This window comes from Bufo bufo, chromosome 6, assembly GCF_905171765.1.
Source record: "Bufo bufo chromosome 6, aBufBuf1.1, whole genome shotgun sequence".
Lineage (NCBI taxonomy): Eukaryota > Metazoa > Chordata > Amphibia > Anura > Bufonidae > Bufo > Bufo bufo.
Window position 1 is genome coordinate 52737167 of NC_053394.1, and position 12479 is coordinate 52749645.

At 42.5% G+C, this 12479-nt stretch overlaps 1 protein-coding gene across 1 annotated transcript in view; it reads right to left on the minus strand.

Moving 5' to 3' along the window:
* Window positions 1-12479, minus strand: part of LOC121003906 (alpha-2-macroglobulin-like protein 1) — a 172680-nt gene that overhangs the window by 77618 nt on the left and 82583 nt on the right. Inside the window, exons 15-18 of the mRNA XM_040435848.1 lie at window positions 10347-10496; window positions 9031-9192; window positions 6480-6576; window positions 5676-5862 (exon numbers count right to left, since the gene is read on the minus strand). Of these exons, the coding sequence (XP_040291782.1) occupies window positions 5676-5862; window positions 6480-6576; window positions 9031-9192; window positions 10347-10496 (596 nt within the window). The remainder of the gene's footprint in view (window positions 1-5675; window positions 5863-6479; window positions 6577-9030; window positions 9193-10346; window positions 10497-12479) is intronic.

Here is a 12479-nt window from a genome sequence, read left to right on the forward strand (position 1 = left end):
TTCCATGAAATTCGGATTGAATTCCATTTCATGGAGTTAGATTCGTTCAACCCTATCAATATGTATATATGCTTGAAACATGAAGATTAGAGATGAGCGAATCAAATCAGACGAAGTGGAATTCGATCCAAATTCCAGGAAAAATTTGATTTGCAACGAATGCGAATTTCCTCGCGCTTCGTGGTAACGAATCGCAATTTTTAAAAAAATGGTCGGCTACACGTGTTAGGACTGAGGACATGGGGCAAGGAACTATGGGAAGGCGGGATCACCCAGACTGACATATCTGCATGCAGCCAATCAGCAGCCAGCCCTGTGATGCCACAGCCCTATAAATACGGAGGACATTTTGGAATCAGATATTTTCCAGCGTTCTGAGTACAGGGACAGACATGAGAAGGCTCTAGGGACAGCAATTGGAAAAAGCTCATTGCGAAAAAAAACCCAGAAAAAAACTATTTATAAGTGCAGGGAAAGGATAGGGAGGAATAATTTCACAGCATCTTAGTGCAGGGAGAGACGTCAGAAGGCGCTAGGGACAGTGCTAGAAAAGTGATTTACAAGTGCAGGGAAAGATTATTTGGGGATCCAAATAGCCATTATACAGCTCTGTCATTCCAGCAATTTGTTCTTGGGGTGTAAGTGTTATGTTGAAAAGCCTTTAGTGGCTTATATCTGTGGAAAAAGAAAAATATATACGCAGTTCACTTCTGGAGTTATATGTGTTGAAAGCGTTTAGTGGCGTATTTCAGTACAAAAAGAAAAATATATACGCACTTCACTGTTGCAGTTATTTGTGGCGAAAGCGTGTAGTGGGCTATTTCAGTACAGAAAGATAAAAATATATATATACTTCACTGTTGCAGTTATTTGTGGTAAAAGCATGTAGTGGCCTATTTTAGTACAGAAAGAAAAATATATATGCACGTCACTGTTGCAGTTATTTGTGGCGAAAGCGTGTAGTGGCCTATTTCAGTACAGAAAGAAAAATATATATATACGTCACTGTTGCAGTTATTTGTGGTAAAAGCCTTTAGTGGCCTATTTCAGTTCAGAAAGAAAAATATATACGCAATTCACTGTTGCAGTTATTTGTGGTGAAAAGAATGTAGTGGGCTATTTCAGTACAGAAAGAAAAATATATACGCATAGTGAAGAAACTACTCACCAGCAGCAGCAGGTAGATCAGGAGCAGAACCTGAACTGGCAGGTGGTGGCATACTTGGACAGCACCATGCCAACCCACATTGAAGATCCACTGGACTACTGGACAGTCAAACTTGATTTGTGGCCGTAACTGGCTGAGTTTGTCCTGTAAAAGCTGTCCTGCCTGGCCAGTAGTGTGGCATCAGAGCGGGTGTTTAGTGCGGCAGGAGCCATAGTTACCCCAAGAAGAACTCGCCAAGATTAATCAGGCGTGGATCAGCCAGGATTTTCACCCACCAATGCCTCATGCATCAGACTAGATCATCCATGGTGCCACACCAACACTTTGACAAAAGAGACCGGTTTCTTTTGGCTACCTGCCTCGGCTACTATTCTGATGCTGACACCCACCTGATGCCACACATCTGATGCCAAGTGCTCCTTTTTTAACCCACCTTCATCAGTGGGTACTGGTATGGCCACCCACCGCCCCACTCTGTCACCGGATCACTTTGTAGTCTCCGGATGCTGCGGCCACCTCCTCACTATGTCACCTTGCCACTCTGTGGTATTCTGATGCTGCTGCCATATCCACAGTATGTCACCTTAACACTCTGTGGTATCCACTATCCTGCTGCTGCCATCTCCACATTATATCACCTTGCCACTCTGTGGTATCCTGATACTGCTGCTGCTGCCATATCCACACTATGTCACATTACCACTCTGTGGTATCCTGCTGCTGCCACCTTCACATTATGTCACCTTGCCACTCTGTGGTATCCTGATGTTGCTGCTGCTGCCATATCCACACTATGTCACCTTGCCACTCTGTGGTATCCATCTGCTGCTGCTGCCATCTCCACACTATGTCACCTTGCCACTCTGTGGTATCCTGCTGCTGCTGCCACCTCCACACTTTGTCACCTTGCCACTCTGTAGTATCCTGATGTTGCTGCTGCTGCCATATCCACACTATGTGACCTTGCCACTCTGTGGTATCCTGATGCTGCTGCTGCCATATTCACACTATGTCACCTTGCCACTCTGTGGTATCCTGCTGCTGCTGCCATCTCCACACTATGTCACCTTGCCACTCTGTGGTATCCTCATGATGCTGCTGTTGTCGTCACCCCCAGACTCGATTATTATGCCACTCTGTGGCCTCCTCCTGATGCTGCTGCTGCCACCTCTACACTCTGTCATTGGGTCACTCTGTGGTCTCCTGATTCTGCTGCAACCTCCACACTCTGTCATTGGGCCACTCTGAGCTCTCCTCATGTTGCTGCCGCCACCTCCACACAAGGTCATTGTGCCACTCTGTGGCCTCCTCATACTGTTGTCAGCTCCAGACTCTATCATTGTGCCACTTGGTGGCCTCCTCATACTGCTGCCAACTCCAGACTCTGTCATTGTTCCACTCTGTGTCCTCCTCATACTGCTGCCAACTCCAGACTCTGCCATTGTGCTCCTCGGTGGCTTTCTCCTGATGCTGCCAACTCCAGACTCTGTCATTGTGCCACTCGGTGGCCTTCTCATACTGCTGCCAACTCCCGACTCTGTCATTTTGCCACTCGGTGGCCTTCTTCTGATGCTGCCAACTTCAGACTGTGTCATTGTGCCACTCAGTGGCCTCCTCATACTGCTTCCACCTTCAGAACCTGTCATTGGGCCACTCTGTAGTCTCCTCATGCTGCTGCCACCTCACCATTATGTCATAGGTTCACTCTGTGGACTTCTCATGCTGTTCCCACCCTCCCCACTTCATGACTGGTCCACTATTTTGGCTTTTGGCCTGGCTGACATCCTCATTTGTTTGACCTTTCTTCTGATCTGTCAGAAGGAATGAAAAATGAGACGCACAATGGATCTTGTCTATGTAGCAGCTGTAAGGCCTGTATGGTCCCATCAAATTGGCTTATGATTTGGTAGCCTAAAGCAGGAGTGGGTACAAAACACAGAAGACATGCAAATATTCCATTCACGTGTCATCTCTGTTTTAGATCCACTCCTTTTTTTTTTGGCATTAGCAATACTGATGGATTATTGAGCAAATGCTGACCGAGTGAAGGCGTATGCTCCACAGACAGGATCCGTTTTTTGTGGGTTATTGTTCTGATGGATCAGAGGAAGGGCAAATGAATCATTGACGTCAACACAAAATTGCTGACACCCTCTCCACTCTGTCAAAGGAGCTCTACAGTCGTGGCCAAAAGTTTTGAGAATGACACAAATATTAGTTTTCACAAAGTTTGCTGCTAAACTGCTTTTAGATCTTTGTTTCAGTTGTTTCTGTGATGTAGTGAAATATAATTACACGCACTTCATACGTTTCAAACGCTTTTATCGACAATTACATGACATTTATGCAAAGAGTCAGTATTTGCAGTGTTGGCTCTTCTTTTTCAGGACCTCTGCAATTCGACTGGGCATGCTCTCAATCAACTTCTGGGCCAATTCCTGACTGATAGCAACCCATTCTTTCATAATCACTTCTTGGAGTTTGTCAGAATTAGTGGGTTTTTGTTTGTCCACCCGCCTCTTGAGTATTGACCACAAGTTCTCAATGGGATTGAGATCTGGGGAGTTTCCAGGCCATTGGCCCAAAATGTCAACGTTTTGGTCCCTGTGCCACTTAGTTATCACTTTTGCCTTATAGCACGGTGCTCCATCGTGCTGGAAAATGCATTGTTCTTCACCAAACTGTTGTTGGATTGTTGGAAGAAGTTGCTGTTGGAGGGTGTTTTGGTACCATTCTTTATTCATGGCTGTGTTTTTGGGCAAAATTGTGAGTGAGCCCACTCCCTTGGCTGAGAAGCAACCCCACACATGAATGGTCTCAGGATGCTTTACTGTTGGCATGACACAGGACTGATGGTAGCGCTCACCTTTTCTTCTCCGGACAAGCCTTTTTCCAGATGCCGCAAACAATCGGAAAGAGGCTTCATCGGAGAATATGACTTTGCCCCAGTCCGCTTGCTGGACTTTCTTGGACGCCCTGAAGCCTTCTTAACAAGAATTGAACCTCTTTCCTTGAAGTTCTTGATGATCCTATAAATTGTTGATTGAGGTGCAATCTTAGTAGCCACAATATCCTTGCCTGTGAAGCCATTTTTATGCAACGCAATGATGGCTGCACGCGTTTCTTTGCAGGTCACCATGGTTAACAATGGAAGAACAATGATTTCAAGCATCACCCTCCTTTTAACATGTCAAGTCTGCCATTTTAACCCAATCAGCCTGACATAATGATCTCCAGCCTTGTGCTCGTCAACATTTTCACTTGAGTTAACAAGACGATTACTGAAATGATCTCAGCAGGTCCTTTAATGACAGCAATGAAATGCAGTGGAAAGTTTTTTTTGGGATTAAGTTAATTTTCATGGCAAATAAGGACTATGCAATTCATCTGATCACTCTTCATAACATTCTGGAGTATATGCAAATTGCTATTATAAAAACTTAAGCAGCAACTTTTCCAATTTCCAATATTTATGTAATTCTCAAAACTTTTGGCCATGACTGTACTTGTATAAGCATTTAATAGAACAGGTTCTGTAGACATCTATGTGGAATCAGCTGACAAGGGTGTAAAAAGAGTGCGCTTCTTCTTGAAGTTAACATCGACCTGTAAGGCTGAGTTGATACTTCAGTTATTTGGTCAGTTTTGGCCCCGTGACTGCCCAAATAGGTGAAGTATGCAGTGATTCTAAGAGCGACCCCTGTTATCTGCATGTCATACTGACTCATAGTATTATTTCACTACCACAGCAGACTCCCTATGCGTGTTACAGCAAGGCACAGTGTTCTACACCCCTATAAAGGCTCTCTGCAGCCAGGAAATAGCCGTTTTTTTATGTAATTTGCCGCAAATGTATTCGGATTGAAGCAAATTTTTCCCAAAACATTTGGCGAACCGGTGAATCGATTTTTTTTTTTATTCGCTCATGTCTAATGAATATCATCATAATTAATCCACTGCAAACAGTTAACAGATCAAAATAAAGCGACTATATCAAGTATGAAATTGACTAAAATACAAATAGCCCAAAATGAGCTACAAAATAATGTAATCCCATAAAGCATGGTAAGGCAAAAAAAAATAAAAAATACCCTAATGCAAAGAGTAAAAAATAATAAGAACATACCAAGAAAACCACAGATGGGAAAGGAAATACGTTCAATACCAACCCATTTGGGCATAACAAGGCAGCACACCTACTGTAACTATAGGCCACTGATCTAAAAGTTCCAAAAACTCTTTAGTATGGTATGGTCTCAAGGTACAACATTTTCAATTTACAATACACATCCCAGAATGACTTAATATTGCAACTTGAGTGACCTGAGGCTAGAAACTCAACCTCCTCTATTCTCTGTCAATATAACTGCAAGATCAGATCTAGCTCTCACCCATCCATGTATAGACTGTGTATTTCTTCCAATTTGCTCACTTTGTAAGTAAAATTCTAAATGTTATTTTTTATTTTTTTGCTATCCATTTACTCTAAAAAAATATGGTGACTCACCCAATAGGTGTCAACTCCCATATCCAAGTCTCTGGAAAATGCTTTCTAATGACCCCCAGTTTTTCTTGGAAATCTGGAATTTCATTGCCGTACCCAGGGAAGCTTCCTAAAGCAGGCACAGCGGCAGCAGCAGCAATTCCACCTGCACCTGCTGGTATACCAACTGGAATGGGAACTCCAGGACCACCAATAATAATAAAAAACAAAAAAGACAGCATTATATTTTGTCAAGATGTTATTGAGCCCTACAGACCTGCAGCTTGTTTTGCACAATGCACCCTTGTGTACTCATCATACTAAATAGAGACACAAGCAATAATTATCAGACCCAAAAATTTTATGATGCTTTTTCTTAATATGCAAATTAGGCATTTGGTGCAATGAGCGCATTACTGTTGCTCTTGTTACACCCAAGCTCCACTCCATACTGTGGACAGCTCCTCTCTCCCTGCCTGGCTCTGTCAATCAAAGCAGCCAGGAAGGGTCTGGCCACAGTAAGGAGTGGAGCTTGGGTGTAACATGAGCAACGGTAACTTTTTTATTATACCAGAGGCCTAGTTTGCATATTAAGAAAATGTATCATAACTTTGGAACGGAGCCTCTGATCAACAAAAGAAAAACAGCACTTTATTCAAGTGAACCACAGCTATGTGTCAGTTTTATATAGACGACGCTCGTGACAGATTCTGTTTAAAGCCAAGGTCTAGCCGCCCTGACTGTGGTCTATAAGACCACCGAATGACAGCTGCAGTTCAAAAGATATACAACTTACTGTGTAGCGTAGCCCAAGCCTATTTGTATTACCTGCAAATGGCATTCCTGGTCCATCTCTTCTTCTGGAATCGGGGCAATTTACAGGTTTTTTTATTTCAGCACTTGTGATTATTTTTAATTGCATGTCCTGTAATTGTAATAAAAAGTATAATAATTAAAGGCTATGTACACCTTTGGAGGCAATTTATGTTTATGATTGCATTTCACTAACTTTGGCAAAAAAATTTTTTGGTCCGTTGTCTAATAAATCTTAGCTCTAAACTACTAAGAGGTCATAAACACTTATTTAAGCCACATTCTTATCAGTAAGATAAGGATTGAGTTTTAATGAGTGTTTATAATGTCAGAGAGCAGAGATAAGGAGTCCGTCTGCTCCCCAGATGACGGAAAAGACAGAAAATCCACAGGCAGCTAGTAGAGCATGTCATCTTTGTGAAGAAAAAAGGATTCCATATTTTTAACAAAGACCAATTTAAAAAAATTATATTTCGCTCAAAAAAAGTACAATGCAATAAAAAACTGATCTGACTGTACTTACATGTCCACATTTAGGCTGGGTTCACACCTGAGGGTAATAGATAAGCGCTTTTTACAGGCGTTTTTATCGGGCGTTTTTGAGGCGTATTTTGGGGCGTTTTTGCATTTTGTATTTTAGTACGCGCGTTTGTGTGATTAATCCAATGAAAAACTGCCACAATACTCGCGACAATACGCCCCAAAGAAGCTCCTGTACTTCTTGGGGCGTAGGACGTTTTACAGCGCGTTTGTACCCGCTGTAAAACGCTCAGGTGAGAACCATGCCCATAGGGAAACATTGGTTTTTGCCTGTTGAGCGTTTTACAGCGCGTAGGAAAGCGCTGTAAAACGCTCAGGTGTGAACCCAGCCTTAGTGGTGCATATGCCATTTAAATTTCAGCATTAGGGAAAGTATACTTTTCCAAATGTTGTGTTCTAAATCAGTGGTCCCCAACCTTTTTTGCACCAAGGACCAGTTTCATGCAAGACAATTTTCCCGGGGACTGGGAGGGGTGGAGGGGTTCTGGGGCGGGGCTTAGGGGATGAGCGAGGCTTAGGGGGGTGCTGGTCGGCGCTGACTGATTCACACGCATAACAAAACACAAGGTGCATATTAAAATATATAACACTATATAACGATGGGGTTAATGGCATCAGGTACATGCTGGAGTAACTTGCTGTTAATATGAGGCACATTGTTTTATCAATTTTGACCTGCATGTGCCTCACATTAATAGTAGGTAACCTCATCATGTGTACCTCATATTAATGGTTAACCTAATGTTGCCCATTATTTGATGAGGTGCGTGGGGCCACTTACTTTTAATGAGAGGGGGTACTAATGTAATAGCACCATGTACCTCAGATTAATAATAGGTGACCGCAACTTCTCAAATTATGGCTATTGACAACATTGGGGTTAATGAGTCACATTAACCCCAAATTTTTCTGACTGCCTGATACGGTACATGTGTTTTGCCTGCATTTATTTTGAGGCAGGCTAATAATCTTCCAGTGTGTGGGACAGGGTGTGGGCCGGGTACCTGCACCGGCTGCTTTTCAGAGCACTAATGGCTGGGGACTGGAGAACACAAAACTCAGGAGGAGGAGGAGGCTGCCGCTGCTGCCGTTTGCCGAGCACACTAGCTGAGACGGCACAGCGGTAAACACTCCCCCATCCCTCCTCCTACTTTAATATTAGCCACACGTTCATTGGTGGCAGTGGGGCGGACAGCGTCAGAGCCCGGTCATTTTATTGGGCTCTGCGGCGACCGCATCATGGGAGGTTGGGATTTCCTCCCTCCATCCCTCCCTCCTTCTCCACTGACTCTGGCCACTCTGATGTGCGCGTTAGGCGCGCATGCGCCTGGCATCTCTGCCTCTCTCTCCTCTGCGGCCCGGCAAGCAATCTTCCAGGGCTTGGTCCGGGGCCAAGGCCCGGCGGTTGGGGACCGCTGTTCTAAACTATTCATGTGCTGGTTCAACCTTCACCAGCAAATTTACAATTAATCTCTCTACACTGGGGAAAGTGTACCTTTCCAGATGCTGAGATCCAAACTGTGCATGTGCCGAATCAAAATTCACTGGTGCGTGCACTGGATTACAGTGCCAGACAGGAAGACAATGAGGATGCCTGGCCCTGTCACTCAAGTGGAGGGGAGAGTGGCTAAGAGGGAAAAGAGGTGGTGATGTGGTGCTCCAAGGGGTAGACCCATCCATTGATGCTCCGAACACCTAATTAAGACTTGAATGAAAGTGAATATTTTTCTACAGTGGAGCTACTGATTTCAAATAATAAGGGATTGCTTAACTCAGCATGATTGACCCTAACAGGAAGTACTGTATGCTTTGTATAATAGGGTTTATCCTACAGATGCACTTTAACAAAAAAGGTATTAAGTTACTACTTCTTTAAGTTTTTCCCCCTACTAAGTTCATATACAGTTCCTGTTGAGCTGAGTGTTTCTATCTCCTCTAATGATCTAATGTCTATAGCTTTAAAACATTAAACATTGTGTCATTGTTCTCTTATGATTGCTACATTATACAGAATTAAGGAGAATACCACAAGCAGTTTATGTATATCTTCATCTGAAGGCATATAACTAAAAGGGTTAGAGTAATATGCTCCACTTGGACCATTTGCACATGGAATGAGCTCTGAATCCATTGACATTGTCATTCCATATAGGCCTATAAACTGTTCATCAGGGAAGAGATCGTAGACCTAGAAAAAAAAGATACTGCAAACATTAGACTGTTAAATGGGTAATTAAAGGAGAGAAAATTAAAGGGGGTTGGCCTATCTCACACATTGGTGGTATATCGCTAGGATATGCCACCAATGTCAGATAGGTGCAGGTCCCACCTCTGGGACCCACACCTAACACTAGAATGGAGCCGAAAAGTGAACGAGGGTGCATTGTGCACCATTCACTTCTATGGGAGTGCTGAAAATAGCCAAACGCTGTCTTAGCTACTCCCATAGGGGTGAATAGAGAGGTGGCCGTGCTTGCTCAGTGTTCTCCTTGTTCACTTCTATAGCAGTCCCGGAAATAGCCGAGCACGCTCACTCTGCTTTTTTCGTAACTCCCATAGAAGTGAATGAAGAGCATGCTGCACATGCTATTTCGCTTTGAAGGTCCCATTCTAGAGATAAGTGCGGGTTCCAAAGGTGGGACTCGCATTGATCTAACATTGGTGGTATATCCTAGTGATATGCCACCAATGTGTTAGATGGCTCAACCCCTTTAAAAAAGTTAATGCTAATGAATTAAAAGATTTTCTTGGCCTTTCCAAACCACTGTTATTTGTCAAGTTCAGTCCTGGATTAAAATACAGTGTATATTCCCTCATCATATCATTATTGCAGTCATTTTTGGATTTTGCATAGGACTCTCAATAATGGCTGATCATTAAAATTCCATTATGATTGCCTAAGCTAACAAGTTGGAAGTGATATATCAAGGCTCTTGCCATATAAGACGTTAAAAGGTATCTTCTAACATGTTCAACCATCACCACTGGAGACAAACTTCACAGTAAATTTCTGAAGGTGCTGAAATTAACCAAACTATGTGTCATTTAGTAAACTAGATGTCATCCATACCTGTCATCCAATTGGTCATTATCATATGGTTGTGTGCAAAACAAAATGTAATTATTGGGGTACTGGAATTTAAGTACAAATCTCCATGTAATTTGAAAAAGTGAATTGAAACATTGCCATTTATCGGAAATTGTGTAATCCATATTTTGTTTTCTTGGAGTGCATTAAACCAGAATGTGTAATTCTTTGATAACTTGTAATGGTGTTTATAAATGTATGCATGTTTATTGTAAATTGATTTGTGTATTTATTTTTTAGCTGAAAAGACTCACATTTTCAGCAGTCAGCTCTTTTTCTGGTCTCATCAGTACCACACTTTTATCCACCACCCTTAGACCACAGAGAGATGAAGGAGTAGCCTGAACCTGTAGAGCTACATCTGACCCCGGGAGAACTTCCTTTGATGAGAATCCTACAGATACCTGGATAAAGATGTGGTTTAAAATATTTAATTATAAAAATTTCCACATTTTTGTACACATTATCCACCAACAATTTTTGTAGAACATGTTTGTTCATTTATATCAATTGTTTTCTACATTTGATATCATTTTCTAAATGTTTCAAGTTGTGAAGTTAAAAACTTATTTTTCCAACATGTGTAATATTGTTCAACTGCTGTATTGTCCATTCAATGTACTGGATGGCCATTCAAATAAAAGAGGGTGACTGTGTAGCATTCTCCAAATCAGAAGCTGCTAGTAGTTGTAGTTTCTCCTCTCTTGCTCCCAGAAGAAGCTTCCAAGCAGGGGACCCCTTGCTGTGATGTCTATATGTTCTAATGGAAAAGCGGTTTTCTAGATGTACAGCCTCTTCATAGGCTACCTCTAATAATTTATAATTATACCAATTATTCCAGCAGCGTCTCCCACCAGAACTTTAGTAGGGACAGCCAGGAGAACTGGGCCAATGGTTGCCTATGCCTCCTGTAAGAAGGTACCTGGAATCATTGTGGATGGAAGGTATGGGTCACCGAGGTTCCTGGCCTCGGTGAAGTAAGTCAGTATTTTATGTGTCAGCAGCAGCTATTGCTAATTGACACCTTGAGATTTAGCATGGCTGTCATAGCTGACCCAGGTCTGCTCTTACTGGGAGTAGTCAAAGTGCTGGGTGGGTGACTCCTCCCCGTGTTCCAGGCCGGGTTTTGCCAGGCATAAAAAACAGCCAGCACTGCCAGGTGTGGTGGATTTACCTCCCTCTGACAGTGGAGCTCAAGAGTCTGTGTGCTGTGAACTGAGGGTTGTGCTGGGATTTGAGGTTTGAGCTGGGCTGGAGGACTCAGGCCCCTCTAAAGGCGAACAGGCAGCCTATGGACTTAATGAGGCTGAACTGCTAACAGGGTGTGAATTAACACCCATGAGAAAAGGTGACTTTTATTGTTTATGGACTTTCCTTGTGTGTGAACAAACACTAAGCCACCTGCGTTTTGTGATACACCTTATGTGCATTTTGTTATACACCAATGTGTGAATAAACACCGCTGTTTAATTCAAGAACTGTGTACTTTGCCTCTATACTGCATCCGCTAGTCCTAACTACCAGAGCGAATCCCCACACTCCTTGCAATGTTAAAGCCCCTCTCATAATGCTCCGTCTAGAAGGAGGCACGTCCAGCATAGAAACATAGAAACATAGAATGTGTCGGCAGATAAGAACCATTTGGCCCATCTAGTCTGCCCAATATACTGAATACTATGAATAGCCCTTGGTTCTATCTTATATGAAGGATGGCCTTATGCCTATCCCATGCATGCTTAAACTCCTTCACTGTATTTGCAGCTACCACTTCTGCAGGAAGGCTATTCCATGCATCCACTACTCTCTCAGTAAAGTAATACTTCCTGATATTACTTTTAAACCTTTGCCCCTCTAATTTAAAACGATGTCCTCTTGTAGCAGTTTTTCTTCTTTTAAATATTCTCTCCTCTCCTTGTTGATTCCCTTTATGTATTTAAAAGTTTCTATCATATCCCCTCTGTCTCATCTTTCTTCCAAGCTATACATGTTAAGGTCCTTTAATCTTTCCTGGTAAGTTTTATCCTGCAATCCATGGCTGCATAGTTACCGTACATTTTTGATCAACTTGTAATAAGACACAGATCCATCAAATCCAACCTAAACGTCTACAGTGTTGATCCAGAGAAAAGCAACACACTCTGTGAGGCAGAAACCAGGTTTTTGGTATTATATCTTTCAAGAACGCCATCCTTTTTCCTTATGAGTTTTATCAATGAAGTAGCCATCACAACATCTGACAACAACCATAGTCTGTGATTTTAGCAGTATCCTTACTAGAATGTTTATTTCTCACAAGAGAGTTTAAAGGTTTCCATTACTTAAAAAAAAAAACTTGTGATGTGTCATAGTGACATCAAATGTTTTGATTGAGGGTGGTCCGAGAGCTG